Source organism: Adelges cooleyi, unplaced genomic scaffold (assembly GCF_023614345.1).
Source record: "Adelges cooleyi isolate 19-005CV unplaced genomic scaffold, UGA_ACOO_1.1 ACOO_flye_CR_arks_rails_tigmint_CR_PRNA_9, whole genome shotgun sequence".
In the NCBI taxonomy this organism is placed as follows: Eukaryota; Metazoa; Arthropoda; class Insecta; order Hemiptera; family Adelgidae; genus Adelges; species Adelges cooleyi.
In genome coordinates, this window is record NW_026096579.1 from 8,254,116 (window position 1) to 8,281,785 (window position 27,670).

Sequence of the window (27,670 nt, forward strand, 5' to 3'; positions counted from 1 at the left end):
TTTCTATTATTTTATTTGTTAAAAAAAAAATATATATATATATATTTAATAAGTATTTATTACATTCAAATAATTTATTGGACATTAGTTTTTTTTTTTTTTTATTACAATTACTATTTACAAATGTTTAATTACATTTTAATTTAAACCGTGGAGTTTTAATATTGTAAAATAGCTCCGTTTGCTTTTCTTTCGAAATACCTTTGCTGTGCCGCTATAAAAGCATCGCCCACTGTCCTCTTTTTCCAAATATCTCGCTTAGGTTCTTTGGGCTTACTTTCTTTCTTCTCTTTCTTGTCTTTTTTAATAGTGTCGGCTTCGGCTTTGACGGTCGTCTCTGGTTCGTCTATTTTATCTTTTAAAGTACTCGATAAATCGGCGGGTTTATCTTCGATAATCTCGCCTTCTTCAGGTCCATTTTCATCACTCTTCTTTTTCCGCTTGGGCGAATCACTAGACGAGTCGGAGTTAGACATATCAGTATCGTCTTTGTCGTCATTAGCGACACTGGAATTTGAGCTTTCCGAAGAAGCTCGTTTTCGATACTGGCGACTTGTCTCTGATACTTTGGTTATCATTTTTTCTTCAGCGACATTTTCGTCTTTGCACAACTCGGCTTTATATAAATGTCTGTAAAAACTGCCCATGTCTCTCTGCTTAGTAACATCGTTAATATCTTCTATCATTGATAATTTTAAATCGTCCTCGTCCATTTTTTTCATTTCTTCCAGCTTTTTCTTATACGACGACGTGACAAACGCTTCTTTATCTTTAAATTCGTCGCCTTCCGCTTCTCTTTCCTTTTGTATCATTCTTTCGTTTCGGCGTTCATATTCGATTTTACGTTTTTCTGCTTGAGCTATTAAGTTTTCAATATACCGAGGCTGTAAAAGAAAAAAACATTGTATTTTACACATAGTTTTATAATAATTTAAATTATTCTTATGGGACAATATGTTTTGCCCATAAAATAACATAGAATTTACTTTTTTATCGACTTCTTTCTTTTTTTTACTATCTAAGTGTCCTTTTTTCTTTTCCATTTCATCATATACTTCATCGTACTGAAAAACTGTAGAATCTTCTTCCAGAGCCTTATCAATCACTATATTAGCACTTCTTTCTTGAGCTTTGGTTCTGTTTTGAGTCTGTAAAGTAAAAAACAAATGTAGTACGACTGAAATGTTTTTTTTAAAACTATTATTATACATAAAATTACGTTGATTAACTGTATATACTTATATAATTAAAATTATACCTGAATAACTTTTTTCCCAGTTTGGTTTTCATCGGAATCACTATCGTCGCCAAAGACATTTCTTAATTTCATAGGTTCATTTAACTTCTTTTTAGGAACAGTCAAACCATACCTTTATAAAAAAAAAAAAAACACCAATAATACATTATTATAAATACAGTTCTTAGAGCAAGACAGGTTAGGTAAATTAAAAATCAATTGTCTCTTCAACTATCACCGGAGGAAGGATGGCTGCTCCACTTGACCGTTTCCTATCTAGTAAACGAAGCTGCTTGTGACCATTCATTTCAAGTAGTATAATAGTTTTCTGAATTTAAGTAATGTCTAATGTTCGTTTTAAGTAGTGATTAATAAAACAATTTATTTTAATACAAATTTTTAATTTAAAAAAAGTATTTTACCAGGCACCAAATTATAGTGCACGGATTTTTTACTACGCCAATGTAGAGTGCTTATAAGAAAATTTATACTGAAAATTGTAGTATTCATTTTCAGTTTTTTTTTAAAGTTATGATGTGTTATAACTTGTAATAATTTTTAGTGTTACCTTTTAGTATTTGATGTCATGATTAATATTATAGACCACTGAATACAGACTGCTTAATAAACTAGAAATAATCAACAAAGTAGTAATTAATAGCACTTTTTTATTGCGTTGTAATAACCAAGCCGATAATTGTGAATTTATGCAAAAATAAATGATAATTATTTAGTATTTACCATAGACCTATATTTTACAATTTTCAATTTGATATATTGATAATAACAATTATATTATTTTCTGTTATCACATAAAATTGTTCCTGATCTTATCAATAGATAAACGTTATCAGCCGAAAAGTTATTGTTTGTATTTTCATTCAATTTGGCGCAAAAAACGCATTATTTTGATGGTTTTTCGATTTTAATTATTTGTTATTACCCGTTTCATAGAAATACAAAAGTAAAAATGTAGTTGATAATAATAATTACCGTACTGTTTATTACCAATATAATATTAATCGGTTATATTATGTCATATAACAAATAAAAATATATGTGTGTTTATACTTTATAACACATTTTGACAAGGTATACACTCGACTTCACGGTTGGTAAGTTATCTTTATAACTACTGGTAATTTTCTAACCTGAATGTAAAAATTACTGACTGTTTCTGATGCTGATTAGCTAGAAAAATTTGGGTTTCTTTTATTTATGATCCAAACAATAAGTCATTTTTTTTTCAACGTGAATTTGTATTATTATTTTATAGTGAGGTTATTGTACTTAAAATTTCTTTGCTTTGAACCACTTCTAAAAGTCTAATTCTGGCAACATAATATAAACGACTATATTAGAAGAAAACTGAGGTAGACTAAAACTAAAATGAGTGGATGTTATGATTTGCTAATGGAGTATGGAGGTGTGTGCATGTTGATATAATATATAGAAGTGAGAAGTATGTAGAAAATGTAAGTGACAAAAGTGCAAAAATTTCGTTGTATAAGGCAAAGTTAAAAAACTAGAACACTTTGCAAATTGTTGTTTCTGTGAACTTTTTGATGACGATAATATCTTTATTTATTACAAACTTGCAATAAATACACTCTTTGAATACATTTTATACTTTAATTCCATAGTTCGTAAATATTAGTTGAAAAATAATTGGTACACTAAAATAATGTAAATTTTTATGTTTTAGCCATTATAGTCGCAAACAAATATTACAGTATTGGAAGTTTACAATGTTGCGGAGGTCCAAACGTACAATTAAATCGACAGGCACTGTAGAATGCAGTTCTCAGGAGCCATCTTTGAAACGAAAACGCAAACCGAAGGAGGTATCCGATAGTTCGCACGAAGACAACAGTTCTGGAGAAGAGTATACAGTTTCGGATACAAAATCAGTTGTTAATTCTTATGGGCTAAATTTATCAGAATCAGACAGTGATAGTAGCATATTGTGTGACGACAAAAAAAAAGAAAAATCAATACCCGTAGAAGACCCAAACCCAAGTAGCGAAAGTGAAGACGATATTGTTTGCAAAACTGATTTTGATTTTAGCTCTGTAATTAAATCACAGAACGCCACTAAATCTCTTGAAGAAAATACAAATTCAAAATCATTTACAAGTAATAATTCCAAGGTAGAAGAGCGACGCGATAAAATAGATATCGCCAAAATGTTGTGTAAGGGGGAAAAATTAGAAGCAAACCCAATTTTAGACGATATTGAAGAAACAGAAGACGAACAAAAAAAACAAGATAGAGATTACAAAATACCCGATGTAGTAGAAGTGACTATAAAATTGCCTAATAACGTCAAGTGCAAAAAAGGACAGGATATGGAAAATTTACTCAAACGACGTATGAACACAATTAGTAAAGAAACGCAAATTTTGGTTCACAAAGTTGATTTACTTTTATGGATTTGTTTTGGAAATCGTTTAAATAAAATTCTCAATTCTGCCGATGTTATGGCCTCGGCACTATCTCTAATTCCGTCCGAAAAAGCTTACCCGCCGAGTAAATGTGATTTGAACTATTTGGAAAACTATATAAATTGGTTTTCTAAAAAAATTAAAGTCGCTTCTAAAACTGAGCCTATAAAAAAAATAACCGTTTTGTCTTTAGTAGAACAATTTTCTCATTGTATTGCAAGGACGCGTTACGATTTTATAGCCATGTTTATTTCTATGCTAAGATCGTTAGGCTTAAGTGTGAGATTGGTTATTAATTTAAATGCTGTACCAATCAAACCTCCTAACACTGAACAACTATCAAGCACTTTGAACGATGACAACAAAATTAAATCGCCAAAAAGTAGTTCTAAGACCAAGCTAAAGCAAAAAACACCAGCAAAATCTGAATACTTTGACAAGAAAACCGGTAAAACAGATAATAAAAAAACCGGTTCCAAAAGTGCTCTCAAAAATATCAAGTCAAAGTCGAAAGTACGAAAAGAAGAAATTTCCGACATTTCAACTGACGAAGAAATTTTTGTAAAAAAACAAACAAATGGAAAGTCTAAGGATGTTAAAAAATCCCCAGCGAAATCTCGGACATCAAATAGAAAAAGTAGTTCGTCAACAACCAATAAAAGTCTGACAAACGAAAACAAAAATTCTAAAAGTAAAAGAAATTTGCTCAAAGAAAAAATTGATCGCCGTGTTTTATCCACCGACGAAGATAACCATAGTTCAGAAGAAATTAAGATAAGCAAGAAAATCAAAACAGATATTTGGGCCGAAGTTTTTCTTGAAATGGAAGAAAAATGGTTTTGCGTGGATGTGCTCGGCAAACGTATTCACTGCATCAAAGAAATCTATGTTGGTTAAATGCACTTTTTTTATTTATAATAATTTATCGTTTTTTAATTTAATTAATTTCTATTTGCAATTGTTTATTTTTTTAGAACAGCACATCTCATCCCATGCGTTACGTTTTAGCGTGGTACAACGATAACAGCATTAAAGAAGTGACAAAACGATATGATTCACAATTTCACACGTTAACTAGAAAGATTCGTGTTGATAAAAAATGGTGGGATTCAACGTTGAGACCGTATAAACCTTCGTCGTCTGTTAGAGAACGTGAAGAAGATGAAGATCTAGATAAACAACTCCAAGACGTATTACCCAAAACTATTTCCGAGTAAGTATCTGTTTAGTGTAATATTACAATTTCACAGCTTACATTTTTTTTTTTAATTTTTAATTTCGATAGGTACAAGGACCATCCGTTATATGCACTCGAAAGACACTTGCTCAAATTTCAAGCAATTTACCCGCCCGAGCCACCGATTATTGGTTACGTACGCAATGAACCAGTATATTCTCGGGAATACGTTCACGAGCTCAACGGTCGAGAAAACTGGCTAAAAGAAGCTCGTGTAGTGAAAATTGGTGAACAGTTCTACAAACAAGTCAAAGCGCGACCTAGATTCGACCGAGTTAGTCGAACAATTTTGTTTTTACGTGAGGTTTTCTTTTGGCTTTTATTTTAATTGGAATGTATTTATAGAACGGTGTGAGAACAGACCCTCCTCCATTAGAACTATTCGGCATATGGCAAACCGAACCTTACGACCCACCAACAGCTACTGACGGTAAAGTACCAAGGAATTGTTACGGCAATGTGGACTTATTCAAACCTTGTATGTTGCCAAAAGGAACCGTCCATTTACAGCGTAAGGGTGTTAATGTTTGGACGATTTTACATTGATTTATAATTACGATTTATTGTTTTAGTTCCCGGCTTGCTTCGTATTGCGAAAAAATTGGACATAGACTGTGCACCCGCGGTCGTGGGCTTCGACTTTCATTCTGGCGGTTCACATCCAGTTAATGACGGTTTCATAGTGTGTCAGGAGTACAAAGAGACTCTCACAGATGCTTGGAATCAGGAGATGGAGGAGAGCCGTAAACGAGAGCAAAAACGCTACGAAGACAGAGTGTACGGCAATTGGAAACGTTTAATAAGAGCCGCTTTGATTCGCGAAAAACTGAAAATTAAGTATAATTACTTTGAAGACGACAAAAAGAGACCGTCAACTTCTAAAGTATTGAATAAAAAATAATAAGTTAAAATTGACAGTTTCATGTCTAATAATATGTTATAACTTTACTGTGTTTGTACCAATTTGTATTATTATTATTTTTACTTTTGTTATGAATTTTCTTCTTGTTTCCTTTTTACGTATTGTTATTGTTAAATATTAATATACTACTTAGAAGTGTACTAAAGCCGCAATACATTTCATTGTAAAATATTAAAATATCCAAGACATTATTTTTGTTTTCAAATTACAATTTATGTATTTTGAGTATTATATACAAAATACTAGTTTACAAAATAAAAATTACATTTAGATTATTTTTAATTTTTTTAATTATTTTTGTTGCTAAGTGTATGATAAGAACATTTAAGAAGACATTTAATGAACAATAAACTAGAAAGAATTTCTTTTTACAAAGGCACGTAAACAAAAATTGTAATTTCATTAATCAATTTCTTGTTGAATTTTGTCGAGAAGATATTAATTTATTTTATTGTATTCCAATTAAAATATTACTTAAAACATTTATCTAGATATTTAAAGAATTAATTCAATGGACATTTTAAACACCAACTTCGATTGTGCTATTAATTTTGGCGTCCATTTTTCGGTAGTTGATTAAAATTACCGCTAACTGTTATCTCAATTACATAAAAAAAATGTTTTTTAATCGCTTCCAAAGTTTTTAACTAACTTAAGAAACAAACATTCATGACTTTCCATCATCCTGTGCTAAATTCAGAAAAAAAATTTCACTGAAACTATTTGAAGCACATTTTAGAAAATAATTCCAACGTACCTACCAAAAACACGTCAAAACTACTACAAAACTCCTGTTTTACCACAATTTTTCTGATAATTTAGAAAATTAAGCACGTTAGATGAAGGGCCAGCCTAAGAGAAACGTGAAGGAAATCTAATCGAAAAACAGTTTGTATTTTTGTATGTTTAGAGTACAATGCTTTCTAATATTATATTGCTCACATATACTACGCTTATATTGTTGTTGTCTCGTTCGACAAAGTTTATTGTGTTTGGTGACAGCAAACGACCGTTTGTCAAACATGCCGTCGAGACTTAGGTGCCAATTCGCTGAATGTTTATCTAAGTAGCCCAACAGCTACCTCGTGTCTTGTCCAAAGTTGTTTTTTCATGTAGAAAAAACAACATTTTGTTCAAAAATTTAAAATTGCCGCTCGAATTTTATTCTAGATTTTCAGATAAAATTTGAAATGTATTTAATTGCAACGAGTACCTGGCAATTATTATTCGTCCGTCATGGTGTTGTTTTTAAGTAGGTACGGCCAAACGAATTCGAGTAAATGTCAATTATCTGCACATTGTTATGTGTGTGAAAAAAAATATTTTTTAATTGACTCGAATACCGGCAGAGTTGGGCATTTTTTATTCCAATAACGAATAATAAATAATTTATTCGAATATTCTCATTATTCGGCAAAATCTAAAATGATTTATAAAATCGCAATTGAGTTTTTTTAATTATGTCAACAGTAAAATAATTAGCCTAAGAAAAATAAAATATTCAATCAAAACACAATAAATCATTTAATTAAGGGGATTGCATGTGGTCGGTTTTTTCAGTCAAAACACATCATTTATTCCATTGCACAGACCGAACCAGTGATCCGATAAGCAATTTAAAACCAGATTTGAATTCGCCATGAAGTTTACTTATGATCGGTCAGGGTACTTTTTTCAATTTTTTTTTTTAACCCTTTCCAAATCTGATTTTAAAATTTGACATTTTATATAATGTTCAAACGTCTTTGATACATAGTAGGAATAAGATATCAAAAAAGTACCCTGACCGATCATAAGTAAGCTTCATAAAGAATTCAAATCTGTTTTCAGATTACTTATCGAATCACTGGTTCAGCCTGTGCGATGGAACAAAAAATGTATATTATATTAACCAAAATGGTTTTTACTCATAGACAAAATAATTTAAATTAAAAATAATCCATTGAAGCTTTTAAAAATTAACCGGTAAATTAATTAACATGATCGAAATTTATTAAAACCACTTTTTTCTTAAATATTGCCTATACAAAACTCCTTAAAAATCAACCGCATGCCCTTTTGGACTTTTTTTATTTGAACAACATTTATACGAATAAAAAAATTATTTAAATAATTATTTAGATAAAAAAACTATCTAAATAATGCCCAACTCTGATGCGACACAATAGCCATACAGCTGTTAGGGTAGGCAACGATAGAATCGATATATTTTTTTAAAAACATCGATATTTCTATATCGATAAATAACTTTCGATATTTTTGTGATGTCGATAATTATTAACGGGTATCAATATTTTTCATCCATGATCATGACTTAACATTTTTTTTTTTTTTACAATTAGCAATTTATTGTACTTTAATCCATATCCAACGGGCAACGACCGTCTTTAGCCGGGACTTGCCGATTAAAACACTTAATATTACTAAAAATTCAACATTTTAACAATAAGGTACAGTTGCATTCGGTACCTATTTGAGCATTTCTTCGCGTTAAAATCTTGTACACAGACACAACTGATGTACTATCAGACATTTAACGACCACATGGACCACGGTAGTGATATTCAGTATTTAATATTTATCAATTTCAAAAACACTATTGATAAAATAAAATATATATATATCGGTTTGTAAATTAAAATTGTTTTATTATTAAAACTTGTCGTGATCATTTATTTATTGTTGATGTCAAGTTTTATACGATTTCTGTTTAACAGTACCTATAGTCAGAACAAAAGAGCTTCGTGACGGCAAGTATAAAAAAAAAAACGCGGCGGTGTTTTATTATTATTCCATTCTGGTAATCTTAAACGAAAAGTGAATAAAAAACCACACTTAGATTAAAAATAATCGTCGTGTGCAAGGCCCTTGCCAACCGTCCATCTGTAGTGTTGTGTGTGTGTGTTCATTTCTATGCCAGGCTTCACTATTTATCGGCTAATATGTATTTATTATTATTTTTAATTATACAAAAAAAAAATTAAAAATCACAACGTTACAGTATGTTATACGAAAAACCCACACAATCAATAGGATTAGGTTAGGTTAGGATTATTTAAAAAAATAATTAAACGAAACGATTCGTTTGCGATGGTATTTCAACATAATTTGAAGGCTAAGACTTTGGAAAAGAATCAAAATTCGTTGATTTCATAGTATCTATCACTCGCTAAATCCCAAATCTGGTTAGGTTAGGTCAGTCATTGTGCAGAATGTCTAGCTTGTTAGGAACTCTGATCTCTAACAAATGATTTACTCTTAAAAAAAAAAAATCGAATTATGAATAAACTATTATTTAAATACTACTTGATTGGAATGAAACCCAACTTTGTTGGTGAGGCAGATGAAGAAATAGTAAATGAATACAAGTGTTTTGTTGAGACATTATTTTCTTGTGCTCGTATGTTTTGTTTTGTACTAAGATATCACGTAGAGAAGTGAGGTTAGGTCTATGACCAAAAAGGAGTATAGCAATAATAATTTTACATTTTTCTATCTGAGCTTTCTTATTGTTTTATTTTATTGACAAAATAATAGATTAAACTCTTAAAAAAATTATTATTCGATTATTATCTTTTTTTATTTCAGCTAATTCAGTATTCGATTTGTTAATAGTTTTTTTTTTTTAATTTTGCTAAACTATGCCTATACAAGCTGTACCAATAATTATAGATATACCCGTTGACTTGTGTTTTAGTTTCATATAAATTCCCATAGCTTACTGGTTGCTACAGTCATACTGGTATAGGTACAAATTACAATAAACATACACAAACCGCAACCATGCATCTATGAGTATAATAAGCAAAATACAATGTATAATGTATAATATCATAGTATATACCAGCTGATCAGGAGTGACTCACTATGAATATCCGTCATAGCGAACTGTATAATATTATATTGTGTTTGTTTTGCCTTAAAAATTGTACACAATGTCCTTATGGTAAATTAAGTAAGCAAACCGCATCAGGTGTAGGTAATAGCACCGATAATAATATCATTTTTTCCATTGGTTTGTGGTTGGGTAGAAAATAATCTCACTGAAATGCTTTAAAATGACTTCAAGACCTAGCGTTAGCTGAGTAGAAGCATATGACATGACTGATGATAAATAACATACCATCAAGATGTTTGGTTTATCAAAGAATAATATTACAAGGACCGTATGTGAGTGTGTATAAATAAATCCACGTAATAGCATATAGGTACTCGTGCTCGACTGACGTCTGCCAAAACAGTTCAGGTTTTTGTTTTGTTCTTATGAATTTATGGTAATTTGTAAGCGATGCTATTTCGACGACATTTCTCAATAAAATAACATAAATTAAAAAAAAAAAATCATAAGAGCATAATCGTTTAAATGCTTATGAGCACAATATGAGTAGGTCACACTGATTAGTTCCCAATCAGAATTGAAAAGAATACGAAATTTTATCATTTTAAAAATAGTATTTTTATTTGAAATAACAGGTTTTGTGAAACAGTAAAATCAAAAGTATTCAAATAAAATACTATTTGAAATTATAAACAAATAAGTAATACATTATTTTACATACATTTTTTATTTGTAATAAAAAAATGGCTTTGATTACAAATTTATTTGTTTCGGTAAATATAAATGTATTTCAATAAAAAACATTTTTTAAAAATAAAGACGTGTTAATTAAATAATAAATTTGCAGAGTTAATTTTAATGTAGAAGGTCTGACGTCTACACATATTAATTATTTACACTGATATGTGACTAAGCTTGATATGTATTTTTTTTTTTTTTTAGTACAAAATCCAAATTTAGTTTTTTTTATATATATATAGCTCAACGTCTGGTAATTAAACTGAAGGTGAATCGAATGTGTAGTCTTCTAAAAATATTGTATGGATAAATTCAAAATCGTGTGCATTCAATAGAAATAGACACAAGATACATATTCAACATATTAAAATTAAATCCGTGCAGAACGTCAGAGGAATTATACATGTATACATATTTTTTTATATTATTAAATATGTATGATTTACGAGTAAAAAGATAGTTATCTAATTTTTAAATTCCTAAAGTTTTACTTCAAATTGTCATCATTCCAAGCTCTTTCTTTTTTGGATACAAACCAACTATGAAGATCAACGATTAAAAAATGAGTGTGTATAGGTCACCCATCCGGAAACTATGATCGTTTGGCACGACTGAACCCTGTTACTTACATGGTGTTCCATTTTCGATTAGTATACCTACTTGTTCTGAACAACCATAATGGGCAAACGTAACGTGCTCGTTATCCTTGAATAGTATCAATGAACGTTAATTGGTGTCGAAAAATTACAAATTTGGTATCAGACTTTCGGTTTGATACAAAATGAATGTAGATAATATGTAGTAGTTTTTCTTATTTGTGAACACTTAGGTTTATGTTATTTTACAACGTTATACATTTACTAAACATGTACTACCTTTTTTAATACTTTACATGGCTTTGTCAACTTTTGAAACTTAAATGGTAACTTAACTATTTAATTAACTTTTTAAATTAAGAATAATTTCCTGAAAATACCTATTGACTGCACGATAAGGGTGTAGTGTAGTATTATTTTGCCCTGGTTATCGACCAGTCAAAAATGTCAACAAATTATTGTACATACGTTGCTATTTAAGTTTTAAAAGTTGAAAGGGCTATGGACAAAAATAAAAAAATTTAAATTTAAATATTGTTAATTATTGAAAAATAACACAAATTTTAATTTGTCCAAAAAGAAAAACTACAAAATTTCTATTATTTTAAGAGCAAAATGAGTGTTTTACATTAAATGGATCACACTGTATTTGATACTTGAGCCAAAATGTTCTCATTAAAACATAATTCTAAGTAATATGTTTCAGTAAATTCAAATCATCTGTTGCAATTATTATTTAGTTTTTATGTACAATATTTGGCTTTAAGTGTACTATCGAAAGTCAACTCGGAACAACAACAAGATTTATTCACTTATTCAGTTTTTTCATTAAATACTAATTAAAAATCATGTAAATTAAAATTAATCTAACCATTATGAAGAATATTATAACAAAGTTGTTTTTTTTAAATGGCTATAAAGAAGATAAGAATTGTGCTCTTCCGATGTGTAAGAAAACACATTATCAATAACATATTAATATAACACAAATACAAAGAAAAACCGGGAAATGTGGCTTTTTTTATACTATTTTAGTGATATGTTATAAAAAAATGCAACACGTTTTAAACATGATCTTATCTTACACTTCAATATGCAAAATAAACATGCATTCTATGTCAAACAAATCGCCTAAATGTTCATACTCTCGTTAAACCCTTCCGGCTCTATTTATATATTATAATGTCAATAACAGTAAAATATAGAAGTCAACAAAGCAAGACGTATACTATTCAGACGGTAGTAAAAAATGACAGAAAACCACTGTTATGGTATTGCAACCCAAAATAGACAGAAGACTCGCGTGGAAAATAGTGAGTGTAAGTTAGAGGGGAGAGGTATTATCTTATTGAACTCATTCGTCGCATTGCATGGTTTTTGGCCAGGTTGGAAACGTGGCCTATTTCTGTCGTTTACATAAGGAGGCCGCGTTTTAATTTTGGCATATAATATAACGAACTATCTATATAAACTCTTCTTATCCTAACCGTCCATCCAACCCCTCCACAGGTCCTTGGGCCACCCACGCGAAAAAAATAAGGTATCATCGGACCAAAATAGACTAGAAATTTTTATTTTTTTACCATACACTCAACGTATTTGCCAAGAATTTCGAAAATCAAAATAAATCTGTTCAGGTGATTTTTCATCGCCAATACGTCAACGCCCTGTATGTTGATTCGTTATTTTTCAATATAGCTTCTCTGCGAAATCAACTCGAATAATATATATTGTACGAATTTGGGTCGAGTCGGACAATTCTGTGACCGAATAGAATAAAATGTATGCAAATTAATAAAAAAATTTACATTATCCTCACATTTGCTTGCAATTGACTCGCCTAACTCTATGTAATATAACTAATATACATGAATCAAACCTGAACATTTTGAATTATGTATCTAAGTATTTTTCAATAAAAATGTACAAAAAAACTTTTATTTAATTAATTTATTATTTCAATATTAAAAAAAAAAAACTCCACAGAATATCCAGCTGTAATGAATGTAAAATATACAAAAGTTCAAATGTTGTTCAACATTTTTAAAGTAAATAAATAAATATTATATTGTAATTAAATAATGCTCAAGTTTTATAATATATATTAATGTATAAATATCATGTACATATGGCCTATGCCAACCAGACTGAGAACACGACATTATTCAAATGCATTTGTGTTAACCCTTTATAGGGCAGAGGGAAATAATTTCCCTCTGCCCTATAAAGGGTTAAATAAAAATACTTACAATTTTTTATTGAAAAAACAATTTAAATAAAAACTTGACGTACAATTAAAATTGTATTTTTTATAGAAAATATAATGTTTTTAAATAATATATCAAAACAAATTTATACTTAGAAAATTATTTAAAATAACATTTTTTTTTGAAAATGTGAAATAAAAATGTAATTTGAACATATCATTATTTATCTAAAAAAAATAATAGTTGTCACTTGTTTCAATAATATTTTGAAAATTATGCTAAATCCGTTAATATTTTTAGTAATTTACAAATTTTGAATACCTAAAATGCTAAAATATAACGTACAATCCGTCATACCTGTTTAGCTTTAAAATTAAGTATAGTTAAGCATATCATTAAACAAATAGACAAAGCTTTACCCAATTAATGTCAAGCCAAACTGGTGAGAACGACCCATAAAGGATTATATTTTGTTCTTTTTTACAGCAACATATTTTAGAAAAACTGTATTTTTTGTAGCTGAACATGTCAGCTACAAAAAATATTCAAATAAGTAAATTTTTAAAACGGACAAATTCAGATTTTATTTGGTGTTTTAATCAGAAAAAAGTCTTTACATATAGCGTGGAAAAAGACTGCCTAGGGTTATGTCATAAATTTAAAATGAATAAGACATAACTGATGATAAACAAAAGTAAAATACGTTTTTCTTTTAAGATAAATATTCATTTTTTTTAAATTTAACTTTTTTAAGGAAATAGGTACGTCATTTAAGTACCATTTATTTACCTCCGAATAATTTAGGGGACTAGCTACCCTCCTTAGATATGCCCGCCCCCTTTCCTAGTCTATGAATTTAAGTCAGGTAGTAGGAATAAAAATAACAATTCCTTTAAAATTTTGAAATTGCCTAATGTAATTGACACATTTGCCTTTCTCAATATTGTGCTGCTGGAGATGTTTTCAGTTTTCATAAAATTGCATTTAACCTAAGGTTAATTGCCGTTATCGTAGAGTGAAAATAAGAATAAACATCTTTAGAATTTGTAAAATGCCAGGAAAATGTTACACGGCTGCCATACCACTTATAAGGTAAATTTCATCAGTGTTGCCAATTGCACTTCAATACAATATTGGGTTACAAGTAACAGTTGATAGCGACAGCTGTTGAAAACATTATTTTAGATTTATGCAATGCTCGTGTAAAGATATTATGCTGTACTATTTATAGTACAGTATAGTCTTACAATTAACAGTTAACCGGTTAATATTATTATTTGACTACACGACCGCAGTTTCAAACATGATATACAAATTGGAAATGTATTCTTTTGAAAACCCGAAGTTGATGTACGGAATGTACCTAAATAAAAAAATGGCGTCAGTGGTAAATATTTTATCGAAATCCAAATAATGGCTAAGTACAAAAATCGAGCACTAATAATAATCGTCTGGCGTAAAACACCATTACATAATCCGTTCTAAATTTAAACCAAAACACAAGATATGCGTGTGTGTGTGTCGGGTGCGGGTGGGCGACGGTAATAGCTTTTGAATTTTAGTCTAGAAAGTTCTAAAATAAAATATAACATGATAATAATTCATCTTAGCCGAACCGAGTTAAACGATTTCATTTTTTTTCTCTAACGGATTTATATATATAATAATATTTTCTGTAAGCGTACAATATTAATAACAATGAGCCGTGTTTTCTTTTTGTTGACATTGGCAAAACTATTCGAGTACAAGTGAAAACATATGGTCATTTTTTGTTTTTCATATAAATGTATATGGTTGTATGTATATATTTTATCCTGAAACTGTGCTATTGTAGATCAAGGGGAGATTAAATTTGCGTAGGAGTAGCAAAAGGAGGCGGAGCAAATGTGCCGTGTGCAATACTGTAGTAGGGATAAAAGCACTACTACACTTTGAGTATAATTCGAGAACATTTACAAAAGCGAAGCCGAACACGCCAGATCACACTCCTTCGACTTCTAAAGGTAAGACAGAAATAACATTTTTTATTTTTCCCAGAACCAGTCAAATAACATAAATACCAATACAAAACTATACAACGCGCTATCGATAATCAATTTCATTTAAGTTGTATGTTATACAACCAGTTACGTTATTATTATTATTATTATACCTCGACGATAACATAATATATATTAAAGTGTTTTTTTTTTGTAATTTTTAACTATTACACATTTGGATAAAACATTTTTTTTTTTTTTAAATAACTCTTTTCCTAAAACAGTGTTGTTGTTTAAGAAGAACACCTAGGTTAAACGTTTTTTTTCTTCACTGGATTTCTTTTAAGGTTAAATTTTATATTGGATACTTAATAATATTTAATATGGAATTAGCCAAGAAGTCTAACGCGACCTCTTGACAGTTAGGATGTTTCAAATGCATTTTCTAAGCGATATCGATATTTTAGAGTTATTCTATTACATTCTTAGCTAATAACAATAATAACGACAATATTTTGTGTTTTAATATCGAATTAAATTTATTACATGCAATTCTAGTACCGATCTAGTAAGTACTTAAATCAATATAAATCACATAATATCATAATAGTAAAATGAAAAATACATTTGCAAATCGTTTTACCCACTACGATAATACAAGACGGGTGGAATTTTTTTTTTGTGTGTGGTAGTAAAATTTTTTTTTTTATAATACAAGCATGACTTATGAAACACGAGTCATTTTTTAACTTAAAAAAAAAATGGAATTTGTTTTGATTTGTACACTTGCGGAGGTCATAACACACTTCTTTCATTTGGGTCCTTATAAGGAATGCGAATTCATGCGTTGCAGCCATTATTGGCCGAGGACAAGGTCTATCCTTAATGGAATGAAACGTTTACACTATATTATAGTTTTTATGAGTCACGTTAGTCACTAACCTTTGTAGCTTGAGGTAAAATGAACAAAAAAACAAATCGTTTCCGAATGAGTTGTCAACATCGTTCCGTTTCGGTGACGTACTCATTTATTATTGCTGTCATGGTTTATTTATGTGTAGAAAAAAAAAATTAATTGCACCACGCTTTATTATGACAATGTTAATATTGTTGTTGTTATAATTTTAAGTATTTTTTTTTTTTTTTATATATATATATACATTTTGTTCAGACATTATCGACTTGGGCGTTATGGCGCGCGTTCGGTTGTGTTATAATTTTTCAGACTGCCAATAAAAAAGTGCGGCATAATGGGCTTAGGATATTTTTATCTGAGAAATAAAAATTAAAAAAAAAAAGAAATTCGTCATTATATAGGTCACGTATATAATTATTTAATAATAATAAGTGTTCGTGTCCAGAACCGTTTAAATGGCTTGTCGCCAGTTGTAAACATTTCAACTATCGCCAAATGCTAAAAATAAGACTTACTGGCGAACGTGTAGCTTTACACGTCTCTCTTTCAGTACATCTCGCGTTTCATTGGTTTCTGGATAACTCCTCATTTGTTGACCTTATATTGGAATCTTACACCTAAATTTGAAAACTCCAAAGGATTTTTCACGCCCTGATAATGACCCGATCGGAATGCCACTGTACAATTTATTAATAGATTAAAATATGAACTAAATTTGATATTATAGCAGAATTTACGTTTGATCCAGTACCCCAAAAAAAATACCAATTATACAATATTAAATACCTATTTATCTAAAATTGGATAAATAATTTTTACTTTTTATAATTGTATTTTCAATATTAAAAATTAAAGTAAGGGACTACTTACAGATTTTTATTTATTATAATATAATAGGTATAGTTAAGTTATTTGACTAAAATTTGTACAGATTTTCTAAAATTATTTTAAACACATTTTTTTTGATTGACAAAAATTGATTAAATTGATTATCATATACTATTTAAAAGATTTGATAGTATAGTAAAAATCTAACTAATAGTAGTGCGAAATTAAAAATTAACTACCAATATAGTATTTTCATTAGTAAATGGTAGTTACAAATTTTAAATTAAAAAAAAAAAATGTCTAATCGTATACCTTTAAAATGTCAATAGATTAAAAATAGTTATTTAATTAAATTGTTTTTTAATGTAATTTTTGAAAACCCTTGTTGTTAAAAAATTGTGAATAAATGTAAAATAGATAAAATTCTTATTGTAATATAGTTAGTTTTAAAAAATCAATTATTAGATAATTCGTGAATAAACACATTATTTAAATATTAAAAATATCTATAACAACAATAAACGTTAAACCAAACATTTTGTCATCATTGATTTCTATCGTAGCTCAATAATTATTAGCAGTCAATTATATTTACTTCAAAACTACTACACCGATCCTTTTGAAATTTTGAACACTATTTCTGTACATAACTTACGTGGTAACGCCGGAGATTTTTTTTTCAAATTTGTTAATATTTTTTATTTTACAATAACAAATTAGCCGATTTTTTTCGCAAAAATCGCGTTTTCCCCTTCAAAGTGTTCCCAAAAAGTGAAAAATTGAAATTTCAAAAAACCCTCCCGGCGTTACCCGGGGAAAGCAATTATCTAACGAAAGAACTTGATTTTTTTAATTTCGGATGATCCAGCATTGAGTTATGAGGGACACCGCAATTCTACTTTTTTCCGAGACGCTTCCGAATAATTGCTGCCATTGCCGTATTTTGTAATATTTCTACATGAAAACATTACCCAATATTCTTCGAATGTTATACTTTAATGTACCATTAGTTTTAATAAATAGATTTGAACTGTGTCGTCAAAAAAAATTCATAAAAATTCACCGTTTTTTGCACGAATTAACTTTACCCCCCCCCCCCCCTTAAAAAACGTATTTTTTTTAACAGTTTGCGTTTGCTTTGTGTTAACAGTTCAATAGCCTTCCGGAACACATCCAATCATGCCTTTCGTCCCAGCCGAACACCCGAAATGCCCAAAATGCGAAAAATCAGTATACGCCGCCGAAGAACGTATCGCCGGAGGACACAAATGGCACAAGATGTGTTTCAAATGTGGTAATAATAACGTCATGTTTAACATTTTTGTCCAGTCTAGTGTACATTATTATACCACGAGTGATAATATTATACAGGGTGATTCACACCAACCACACGGACCAGTCAATATTTTAACCCTTCACTGCAAAGTCTAGAATCTTATAAGTTGTTGACTGGTCCATATTGTAGATGGTGCGAATCGCCGTGTATTGCAGTACTAACGGAATTGTGTTATAACATTTTTTTTTTTCTTACATTTTTATAAGAAATGTGCGGAAAATTCTTAGACTCCACCAACTGCGCCGAACACGACAAGGAGCTGTACTGTAAAAACTGCCATGGCAGGAAATACGGACCGAAAGGATACGGTTTCGGTGGCGGTGCTGGTTGCCTGAGCACAGACACTGGCGACCATCTCGCTCACGTGTAAGTCCACATTATCAGCTATTTGATATTATACCTAATAATTGTTGTTGTATTAACCACGATCCATAGTTAAAAGCGAATACATTGATTTCATTAAAAAAAAGATGTATTATAAATTATTATATATATATATATATACATTTATATGTATAATAAATACATAGATTGAATGTGGCTTGTTATAAAAAAAAAACAAAATAATTACACTAGACTTTATATTTATATATTTTTTTGGAGGGGGGGCTGGGAGGTACACGATAGTCTAGGTTATTACTAAAAAGAAAGACAAGGATTATCAAGTTGATTGTAATATGATTAGCATTGTTAATTCTTATACGCGTCTGCCGGTTTTTTTAAAACATGTTTCAAACAGTTAATGAAATATGTTTTTCTTTATATTTTAACAGCTTATAATGAAGAACCAACCCAATTATATTACCTGACCATCCGAAGAACATAAACCTACCTATCTATCAACCTATATATGTTTGTTTTTGCATGCAAGAGTAAAACCTTTTTTTTTTAAATTTATTTATTTATTTAATATTTGCTTATACATACAAATTCACCTCTCATATTTTCTGTTCGTTTAAATGTACATTTTTAAATTTTATTTAAGTATATATACATTACACGAGCTTGTATTTACCACACATTTAGTCGTACGAACAGTAATAAACAGGCAACATGTATAGAAATGTTTTTTTGTTAATTTATCATTAAATTAATAATTTTATTTTCAACTATTATCGTTTTATTTTTTATTTTATACGGATTTGGCGGCTTAAGCGATGCTTTCGGCTAATTTTAACAAAATTCTCACAAAAAAAAAAAAACATTTTTTTATATAAATTTTTTTTTAATTACATAACAGCATTTGCTTCGACAGAACAAAATAAACAATAATTTACTATTATTATTAATAACTCATAGTCAAACGTGGGTAGTACATTTATTTTTAGAAATATTTTTGCGCTATTTTTAAACAGATACCAAAATCACGCCTAATATCGGGCTTAACGCCTGAAGCACGCTTAAGGTACCAATTTATTAAAAAAATCACAAAATCTATATACATTTATTTGTGTATAATATTATAAAAACTAAAAAAAAATTATCCAAAAATGGAAATTGTAATATACCAATTTACATATACATAAAAAAAGCCATACCGGGTATCACGTGATAAAAAGGATTCAAGTAAATAAATATGTATGCACACGGAGTGATATAGCTTCTCTTCTAGAGTCCGAATATGGCTTTAAATGGTGAGATTATTATTTTTATGTTACAATAATATAATATGCTCATGTAGGTCTGTCTAATATACATATTTTTTTAGAATACTTAAACGCTTCGCTTTTTAAAAAAAAATTTTTTGCTTAACTAATTTCCATCTAATCATTTTTTTATTACATACATCTTTCATAATCAAAATCTTTTATAATCTACACAATCTTAACAGCTAATATTATTCTTCTTCTTAAATAAAAAAATAATCAAACGGTAACTAACACAATGTAACGGAGAGGTGAACTTATATGATTTGTAAATATTATTTCTTCGTGTACCGTGCATGTTATGCGAAGGTACATAATTACCGTAATTAATTGTTTTCATTTTGTTGTTTATTTTCTACTTCAGAAAGCTACACTATTTTTGGATTGGAGTCATTATCGGTTGTAAAAGATATAATATTAATTCGATGGCATGTCGCAAAGGTGTCGGATATATTTAAAAATAAAAAAAATAACGTTTTAATATCTGGGTTTCAATAGCATAACTCGATTTCTTCATGAAAAAAAAATGAGCACTATCATACCTGTGCAATGAATGCCATCAATTATTACATTATATTATTCTATATACATACAATCATTTATTTCTTATTGCATTATCGTATCATATTATCGTTATTATAATATATTTTATTATAATAATCAATTGTGTATTTTTAGTCGAACTGGGAACACATTATTACTATTATAACTATAGGCTATACATTTTTTTCTTTTTGTTACTTGTCAAGCATGTTTTTAGACTTACCAAAAACAAAAACATATACTCAGCGCAGTGTTGGGTAAAACAAACTATACCTAATTATATGCATATTTTTTTACACGTTTATATATAAACTTGTGTATTTGTATATATGATAGGATATTGGTTAGTCGTGATTTTGTTTTGCTCAACACAGCTCAGATGACAAAAATTATATCATAAATTAATACGAACACCGTGTTGCACGATTTGTATTTTCAAGATTGTGTCGTGGGTTTACATATAATTTTAATTGCTAATACAGTTCTTCGGTTTAGGTACTTAAAATCGTAAAAATAAATTGCAAGAAAATATAAATCTGCAACCCGGTGTATGATAAAATTGTACTAATTGTACAATTATTTTTGCAGAATGTAAAACATTTTCTAGCAGCTTTAAAAATTTTAGTTTTATCTAAACTTAACGATTTGAAAGTTATCATACAGCTCTAACACGATAAGATATTTTGTTAAATATTTTGTAATAATGTTTTCAGAATTATACCCATTAACGATGACAAATGGGTACTGTTATTGATTTTTTGTGTTTTCAATATTTGTTTTTCTTCTTCTGTACTTAATACTTATTAAATATTCTTACATTGGTCGCATTTTACTTTCGACCAAAATTGTTTTCACTGATTTATCTTTTTCTCTGTCGAATTGTTTAATAATAATCAATTACTAATCTCACACGAGTACACTGTTTAGTAATATTTAGTATAATTTGTTTTATTATTATTTTTTCTTAAAGTATACACCCTAATAATAACACTGGAAATTCTAATGACATCGTCAATGAACCTCTACAGAGGCCCAATAGCAAATTTAAGGACTTTCGGTGTATTTTGGGTGTATACAACAACGTAATATGGTGTTGGTCGATTCATTTACTAATGTCACTCAAATACTTGAAAAACAAAACAACAACATACTTTGATAAAATAAATGTTTAAATAAACTCTTTTGTGTATTATAGGTCGGTCATGCACAGGCCACAGGCGCCTTTAGAATCGCGAGCAATAGCCAGGGCACCAGAAGGCGAAGGATGTCCCAGGTGTGGTGGATTTGTGTACATGGCCGAGCAGATGTTGGCAAAGGGCAGAGTAAGTATGACCTTTATTAGGTTTTATGTATTATTCAATGATGATAACAAAAACAACCACAATATAAAATACATTCTTATCGAGATGATATATATATATATAATATATATGTGTAGCGTATAGGATAATATACATGATCGAAACGGTATTATAGGGATACCACAAAGAATGCTTTAACTGTTTTCAATGTCATAAAACGTTAAACTCGGTGATACACTGTGACGGGCCGGACGGCGAAGTTTATTGTAGAGGTGAATAATAAAACATTATTTTGGTCGATCAATGTGCATGAACTTTGGCGGTGTATCCAATCAATGTGTTGCATGTGGAAATTTGTTTAATTTAATCTTACACTGACCTCATATTTTAGTCTGGTGTAATCCATCCCTACCAGCATCTCGGCATTATCCTATATCTACCCTAAACGGGTCTTCCGAATCAACCGGGCCACGACAAGAGTGTTACTATATTTCACATCTACACAAGCAGCATTTAACTAACTAATCCTAGTGGTGTCCTCGGAGATTACGCAGGTTCGCTGATACAGGACACCTTTAGAGGAGCACAGTACTTTCTTAAATCAGAGTCCTATAAAAGTGCAGAGTACCTATCAGGTCAAATCGGCTTTGACTTGTGGTAAATGCGCAAACATTATAGGTAAATAATTAGGCCCTTAACAACTGACTCTTGTAGAACGGTTATTTATTAAGATTAGCCGCACATAGATTCGATGATGCATGTTTTCACATATTCCTCAATAAACTCACCGTTTACCTGACTTACATTTACCAACACTGTCGAATGCATTTATTTGTATTTTTTCCCCACCGTTGTTTAGTCTTGGCACAGAGAGTGTTTCAAGTGTGCCACCTGCTCGAAACGTTTGGATTCGGTCAACTGTTGTGAAGCTCCCGACAAAGACATCTACTGCAAAGGTAATTAACACTCATTCAACTGGATTGTAGTTTGCATGGCATTAACACCTTTCGTTATCTTATCAGCGTGTTATGGCAAGTCGTTTGGACCGAAAGGTTATGGTTACGGTCAAGGTGGTGGAGCACTTCAAAGCGACCCCGCTTACAATGGGTACGTATCATTTGCCATTTACGTGTAACTAGTTTTTAGATATTAATAATAACTTAAAATAGGCTCAAAAGGTGTTAAATAAAACCCCCGACGAAGTAAAAATCTCTCTAATTTCTAACACGATAAAGTATGGTCAAATATTACAATTTGGTAAAGAAAATAAAAGTCAGTACACTTTCAAAATAATTTGGCTATTGACGACAACATAATCATTTTAAAAAGCATTAGGCGAAAAAAGAAAATATCAAATTTCAAAATTATACATGTTTGTTAGTGCAAATCGAAAGCAGCGTTTTTATAGTAATAATGTCTTATTGTTAAGAAATTCAATACATCAATTTATTGTATTCTGCATGACGCATTCCACGGCCTTAAAATTGCATGATGTTTTTTAATTAATTTTTAAATAATATTTAGTAACAAAAATTAAATAAATAGTCGGTTAAAAACCAAATTAAAACCCGGTTTTATATTTTCAATATTTGTTCTCTAGTTTGCTATTCGAAGCGCTACGGACCCAGAGGTATAGGGCATAGTGGTGCAGGTGGTCAGTCAATTGGTTTGACATGTGACCTAACAGACGATATGGAAAGGTATTTTTTTTCAACGATATCAAAAAGTTTTCCCTGAATTCACAAATTATTCCACAGCATGGTTCATCATATTATACACTCTGCCTACGCCATTCCGTTTTCGCACCAGTCAACTGGTGTTGGTTTAAATCGCGTTTAGCCGTAACAATATAACATAACATACTTGATGCCGACCTGAACTTGATACTTGGTGGATTTACAGTAAACATTTTGTATTTCAGGGATGTCAACACATCTCGCGCTCCTGTTATCGACACCTCTACCATACAAGCTAAACCGGGCCAAGGTTGTCCCCGTTGCGGTGGTGTGGTCTTTGCTGCCGAACAAGTCTTGGCCAAAGGAAGCGTGAGTATTTAGCGATTTTTATGGATCTTATAACGAAACACAAGATAGTAGGCATAGCCATGACTAATCTAGCAGGTATGGAACCTTTAACTAGATAATATCTTACAGGAAAATTACCTCAGACTTAGAAAAAGAAGTATTTTTACTGTATGTTAATATCTGATTACAAGTTATAAAATCTTCCATGACTGGGCAAATGCGCAAAGACAGTACAATTTCATAATCTGGCAATCATGCCTGTTTATTTGGTCATGGATGTAATATAACAATATTTATTTGATAATTCTATGGCATTTGGTTAGATGATGATAGTTTGCATTTTAACGATTGAGCTAGACGTGAGCACAATATGACAAAGCAGGCACTACTACTTGTACTCGACCTGTTTCCCTAGAAAGACAGTTTCAAAAACGGCTAGTCATATAATATGAGCTAAAGTGTAAATTTCCATGTTCACAGGAATGGCATAGAAAATGTTTCAAATGCAACGATTGTAATAAAACTTTGGATTCGATAATTGCTTGCGACGGTCCAGATCATGACATTTACTGCAAAACATGTTACGGTAAAAAATGGGGTCCTCATGGTTACGGATTCGCTTGTGGATCTGGATTCCTCCAGACCGACGGCGTGACGTTAGTATATATAATATATATTATGTTTAATTTGACATAGGCGCAAATTCACATTTAACCTAAGAGTAGGAGCTCGATTACTAGCAGTGCTGAGCTGAGCACTCTGGATTCGCGCCTGTGATATGCGAATATGATTTGTCGGATGTTTAACCAATAAATATATTTGCAGGGAAGATCAGTTATCAGCTTCACGACCGTTTTACAATTCGAACACTACGTCCATCAAAGCGGCTGAAGGAGAAGGCTGTCCGAGATGTGGTGGAAAAGTGTTTGCTGCTGAACAACAACTAGCTAAAGGAGCTGTAAGTGCCATTGTTATTCTACCGAGAATTGGATTTGAACTGAATGTCTCACTCGTTCAAATATATGACAAGTCTCGATCAACAAGTGTCGCAATCGTTGATCGAGATTAAATTTAAGATTTTGTTCTGTGGAGTTAGGCTATCACAGATGTAAACAATGCTATTCGGATGGAAGCCGCCATCTTCTTATTCGTCTTAAAATTATATTCTTACACAACTTATATAAGATATATATACACCTGATAATAGTAACTATGTTTGTTGTACAGATGTGGCATAAGATCTGCTTTAGCTGTGCCGCTTGTCACCGACCGTTGGATTCTACGTTGGCTTGCGACGGTCCCGATAAGGAAATTTACTGCCGGGCATGTTACGGTAGATACTTTGGACCAAAAGGTTTCGGTTACGGACATTCGCCAACTTTGATTTCCACCAAAGGAGAAAATACAATTTTATTGTAACTATATGATATACGACTATAATAATAAAATTAAGAGTATCCACACTTTATGCAGATACATCAATACATGGATATGTCCTGAGATGATTATTTCCGATCAATAATATCCTTGCGATCTATGATGATAGTATAGTGTCAATTATATCATGTTCTGGCCAAACGGTTTTTGGTAGTTTTTATAATATCTGGCTTAAATCGATTTACTGGTAACATTTATCAATATTTAAAATTTGTCATATATCAATTTCCAAGCGTCTAAACGTTTCAAGTGTCTGGTGGTTTGCCAGTAAGTAAGTGCCTACCTAACAAATTAATTCGATTATCCTTAGATCCTAATTAGGAGTACCTTCTTATCTCTTATCTGAAAATTATTTATCTGCTCTTTCATTTAAAAAACAACCGCTAGTTCGCAACACACGCACACGTTTTCTACGGCAACGTTCAGCGTGATGCACGCACAGATTTTCTTATTGACCCCTAGCCAAAAGACATATCCATGTGGACACTTACTGTAAGCACACAATATGAATCACCAATAATAGTTTGATTTTTCGCCATTGCAGCCCAGAGTCCAGGCCAACGTCTGGAACGAAGAGCAGAAACGGCAAGGGATGCCCGAGGTGCGGATACGAAGTCTACGCTGCCGAGCAAATGATCAGCAAAAACAAGGTCTGGCACAGGAGGTGTTTCACTTGCGGCAATTGCAGTAAGTCGCTGGACTCGACTAACTTGACCGACGGACCGGACGAGGACATCTACTGCAGGCCGTGCTACGGCAAACACTTTGGGCCCAAAGGATGCGGTTTCGGAATAGGCGCCGGCGCCTTGACAATGGCTTGAACGCCGCATACCACCATACAGCGTTCAGTATAAATATTGAAAGCCAAACAATATAACTTTTCAACCAAGATATACCTATTTTTAATAAGAATACACGTACGGCGTGTCACGCTTTTAATGTAATAACTACCACACTAATTTAATAAAGCCCTCGAAACTATCATGCGTTTTTGTTAAACATTTTTCCACCCTCATTCGGATTCATATACAGGGTGTCTCAAAAATAATGGTGGGGTTACAAACGGCTGTAGGTTGTGACTTGTGAAGCATTGGACCTACAGCGCTCTGGTAGGGCTTGGATGAAAGAGGGAGTTGTCAAGTTTCGAATGACTGCCACTAGATGTTTTACAGTCTGAATTACGCTTCGCGAACTCGATCACTTCTGTTGTGCGGACGCCATCTTAAGAAACTGAACAATGAAGGCTGGCGACACAAACGGAAACGCGGAGAGATATGTAGTGGCAGTCATTCGAAACTTGACCGCTCCTTCTTTCATTCAAGCCCTACCAGAGCGCTGTAGATCCAATACTTCACAACCTACAGCCGTTTAAAACCCCACCATTCTTATCCCTATCATTATTTTTGAAACACCCTGTATTATAAAGGCTAGACTATAGACGTCTCTGACAACAAATCACACTTGATCGGTATTCTTCGGCAGATAGCAAATCGCTAGACAACTGAACTGCATTTATACGGAATCATTTTACAATCATCCAACTCGATATTTGATTTATTACATAAGGTTATACCGAATATGAGCGGGATACGCCTTATTTAATACGCCTTGTATCTTATTTTAACAAAAGTAATGACGAATGTGACGATTAAAGCGATGGTTTAAAAAGCAAATAAAGAAAACGTTGATAAAGATATAGATAAAATACATAAGACTCTGTAAACTACATTATTATTTATGTTATTGTTGAAAAGTAATAAACAAGTTATGTAAAATGTTTTTAACCACTAGGTGGTTGTAGGTAAAAAAATTCAATTTTTCACAAAATCCGTCACTCGCATAATATGGCTATTAATACAAGATGTAGCTAAATTAAAAATATTGACAATGATGTCGAGACGTTGTCTTAGTGAATCTTAAGTTAAGGTTATTGTTGTGCGGCCTGTGATTCCTGGCGTTGAATGGTTGAATAGTAATAATTGTCTAAATTATAAGTATTATAAATTTAAATAAGTAAGTAATAAAATATTTAAATAATACACTTCATCGCAAAATATTTGAGTTATTTTCAAAACATTACACTTTAAGTATTTTGTGTAATTTTACATTTTTCACCCGACCTACCGACTCTTTGCCAGAGTCTCTTTGATAGTCTTGAAGTTTTAAACTTTAAAAAAATATTATCCCAAACTAGTCATTGAACAGTTAATTTTTTAGTAGATTATTTTTAATTTAAAAAGTTAACGGAATATACATATATATGTTACCATTTACGTTTCAAAAGTCGATATAGAATTGAAAGTTGTGAGTAATGTAAAATAGTTTGTAAGTAATTAAGATCATATCGTATAAAAATTAAATACACTATAAAAATAGTGAATTCAATTTCTAACTATTAATTAAACTCTATGAGATGTTGAGGGGATCATATTAGATAGAGC

At 30.8% G+C, this 27,670-nt stretch overlaps 3 protein-coding genes across 15 annotated transcripts; 2 read left to right on the plus strand and 1 right to left on the minus strand.

Moving 5' to 3' along the window:
* Window positions 1-84: 84 nt before the first annotated feature.
* On the minus strand, window positions 85-16,386 carry LOC126846566 (nuclear speckle splicing regulatory protein 1). 3 transcript variants are annotated; one of them, XM_050586152.1, is made up of 5 exons: window positions 1,979-2,028; window positions 1,806-1,866; window positions 1,259-1,370; window positions 987-1,148; window positions 85-884 (listed from the first exon to the last, which is right to left on the minus strand). In XM_050586152.1, the coding sequence occupies exons 2-5, from the start codon at window positions 1,823-1,825 to the stop codon at window positions 159-161; spliced, it is 1,020 nt and encodes a 339-aa protein (XP_050442109.1). In that variant the 5' UTR covers window positions 1,826-1,866; window positions 1,979-2,028; the 3' UTR covers window positions 85-158. The 3 variants fall into 3 exon arrangements, with proteins under 3 accessions (XP_050442109.1, XP_050442107.1, XP_050442108.1); XM_050586150.1 differs by lacking the exons at window positions 1,806-1,866; window positions 1,979-2,028 and adding an exon at window positions 16,141-16,386; XM_050586151.1 differs by lacking the exon at window positions 1,979-2,028 and having other exon boundaries at window positions 1,806-1,972.
* Window positions 2,135-6,019, plus strand: LOC126846562 (DNA repair protein complementing XP-C cells). Of its 3 annotated transcripts, none has more exons than XM_050586136.1 (6): window positions 2,135-2,352; window positions 2,943-4,569; window positions 4,656-4,894; window positions 4,967-5,192; window positions 5,264-5,429; window positions 5,491-6,019. In XM_050586136.1, exons 2-6 carry the CDS (start codon window positions 2,986-2,988, stop codon window positions 5,817-5,819), a joined length of 2,544 nt encoding a protein of 847 aa, XP_050442093.1. In that variant the 5' UTR covers window positions 2,135-2,352; window positions 2,943-2,985; the 3' UTR covers window positions 5,820-6,019. The 3 variants fall into 3 exon arrangements, with proteins under 3 accessions (XP_050442093.1, XP_050442094.1, XP_050442095.1); XM_050586137.1 differs by lacking the exon at window positions 2,135-2,352 and adding an exon at window positions 2,455-2,610; XM_050586138.1 differs by lacking the exon at window positions 2,135-2,352 and adding an exon at window positions 2,615-2,712.
* LOC126846565 (muscle LIM protein 1) lies at window positions 15,087-26,210 on the plus strand. 9 transcript variants are annotated; one of them, XM_050586142.1, is made up of 11 exons: window positions 15,087-15,222; window positions 18,093-18,236; window positions 18,485-18,644; window positions 21,663-21,789; window positions 21,944-22,040; window positions 23,369-23,468; window positions 23,690-23,813; window positions 24,273-24,448; window positions 24,618-24,750; window positions 25,020-25,207; window positions 25,774-26,210. In XM_050586142.1, the coding sequence occupies exons 2-11, from the start codon at window positions 18,122-18,124 to the stop codon at window positions 26,048-26,050; spliced, it is 1,497 nt and encodes a 498-aa protein (XP_050442099.1). In that variant the 5' UTR covers window positions 15,087-15,222; window positions 18,093-18,121; the 3' UTR covers window positions 26,051-26,210. The 9 variants fall into 9 exon arrangements, 8 of the variants coding, with proteins under 8 accessions (XP_050442099.1, XP_050442100.1, XP_050442102.1 ...); XM_050586143.1 differs by lacking the exons at window positions 21,944-22,040; window positions 23,369-23,468 and adding exons at window positions 22,628-22,724; window positions 22,791-22,875; XM_050586144.1 differs by lacking the exons at window positions 15,087-15,222; window positions 18,093-18,236; window positions 18,485-18,644 and adding an exon at window positions 19,545-19,912.
* Window positions 26,211-27,670: the final 1,460 nt, after the last annotated feature.

Coding starts and splice junctions, on each gene's coding strand:
- LOC126846562 (XM_050586136.1), top strand. CDS start 2,986: ATGTTGCGGAGGTCCAAACGTACAATTAAATCGACAGGCACTGTAGAA. Junction 5,193..5,263: donor CGCGACCTAGATTCGACCGA/GTTAGTCGAACA, acceptor ATGTATTTATAG/AACGGTGTGAGAACAGACCC. Junction 5,430..5,490: donor AGGAACCGTCCATTTACAGC/GTAAGGGTGTTA, acceptor TTATTGTTTTAG/TTCCCGGCTTGCTTCGTATT.
- LOC126846566 (XM_050586150.1), bottom strand. CDS start 16,226: ATGAGTACGTCACCGAAACGGAACGATGTTGACAACTCATTCGGAAAC. Junction 1,371..16,140: donor TTTTACCTCAAGCTACAAAG/GTTAGTGACTAA, acceptor TTTTTTATAAAG/GTATGGTTTGACTGTTCCTA. Junction 885..986: donor AGAAAGAAGTCGATAAAAAA/GTAAATTCTATG, acceptor TTTCTTTTACAG/CCTCGGTATATTGAAAACTT.
- LOC126846565 (XM_050586142.1), top strand. CDS start 18,122: ATGCCTTTCGTCCCAGCCGAACACCCGAAATGCCCAAAATGCGAAAAA. Junction 22,041..23,368: donor CGGCGAAGTTTATTGTAGAG/GTGAATAATAAA, acceptor TTTGTTCTCTAG/TTTGCTATTCGAAGCGCTAC. Junction 23,469..23,689: donor CTAACAGACGATATGGAAAG/GTATTTTTTTTC, acceptor TTTGTATTTCAG/GGATGTCAACACATCTCGCG.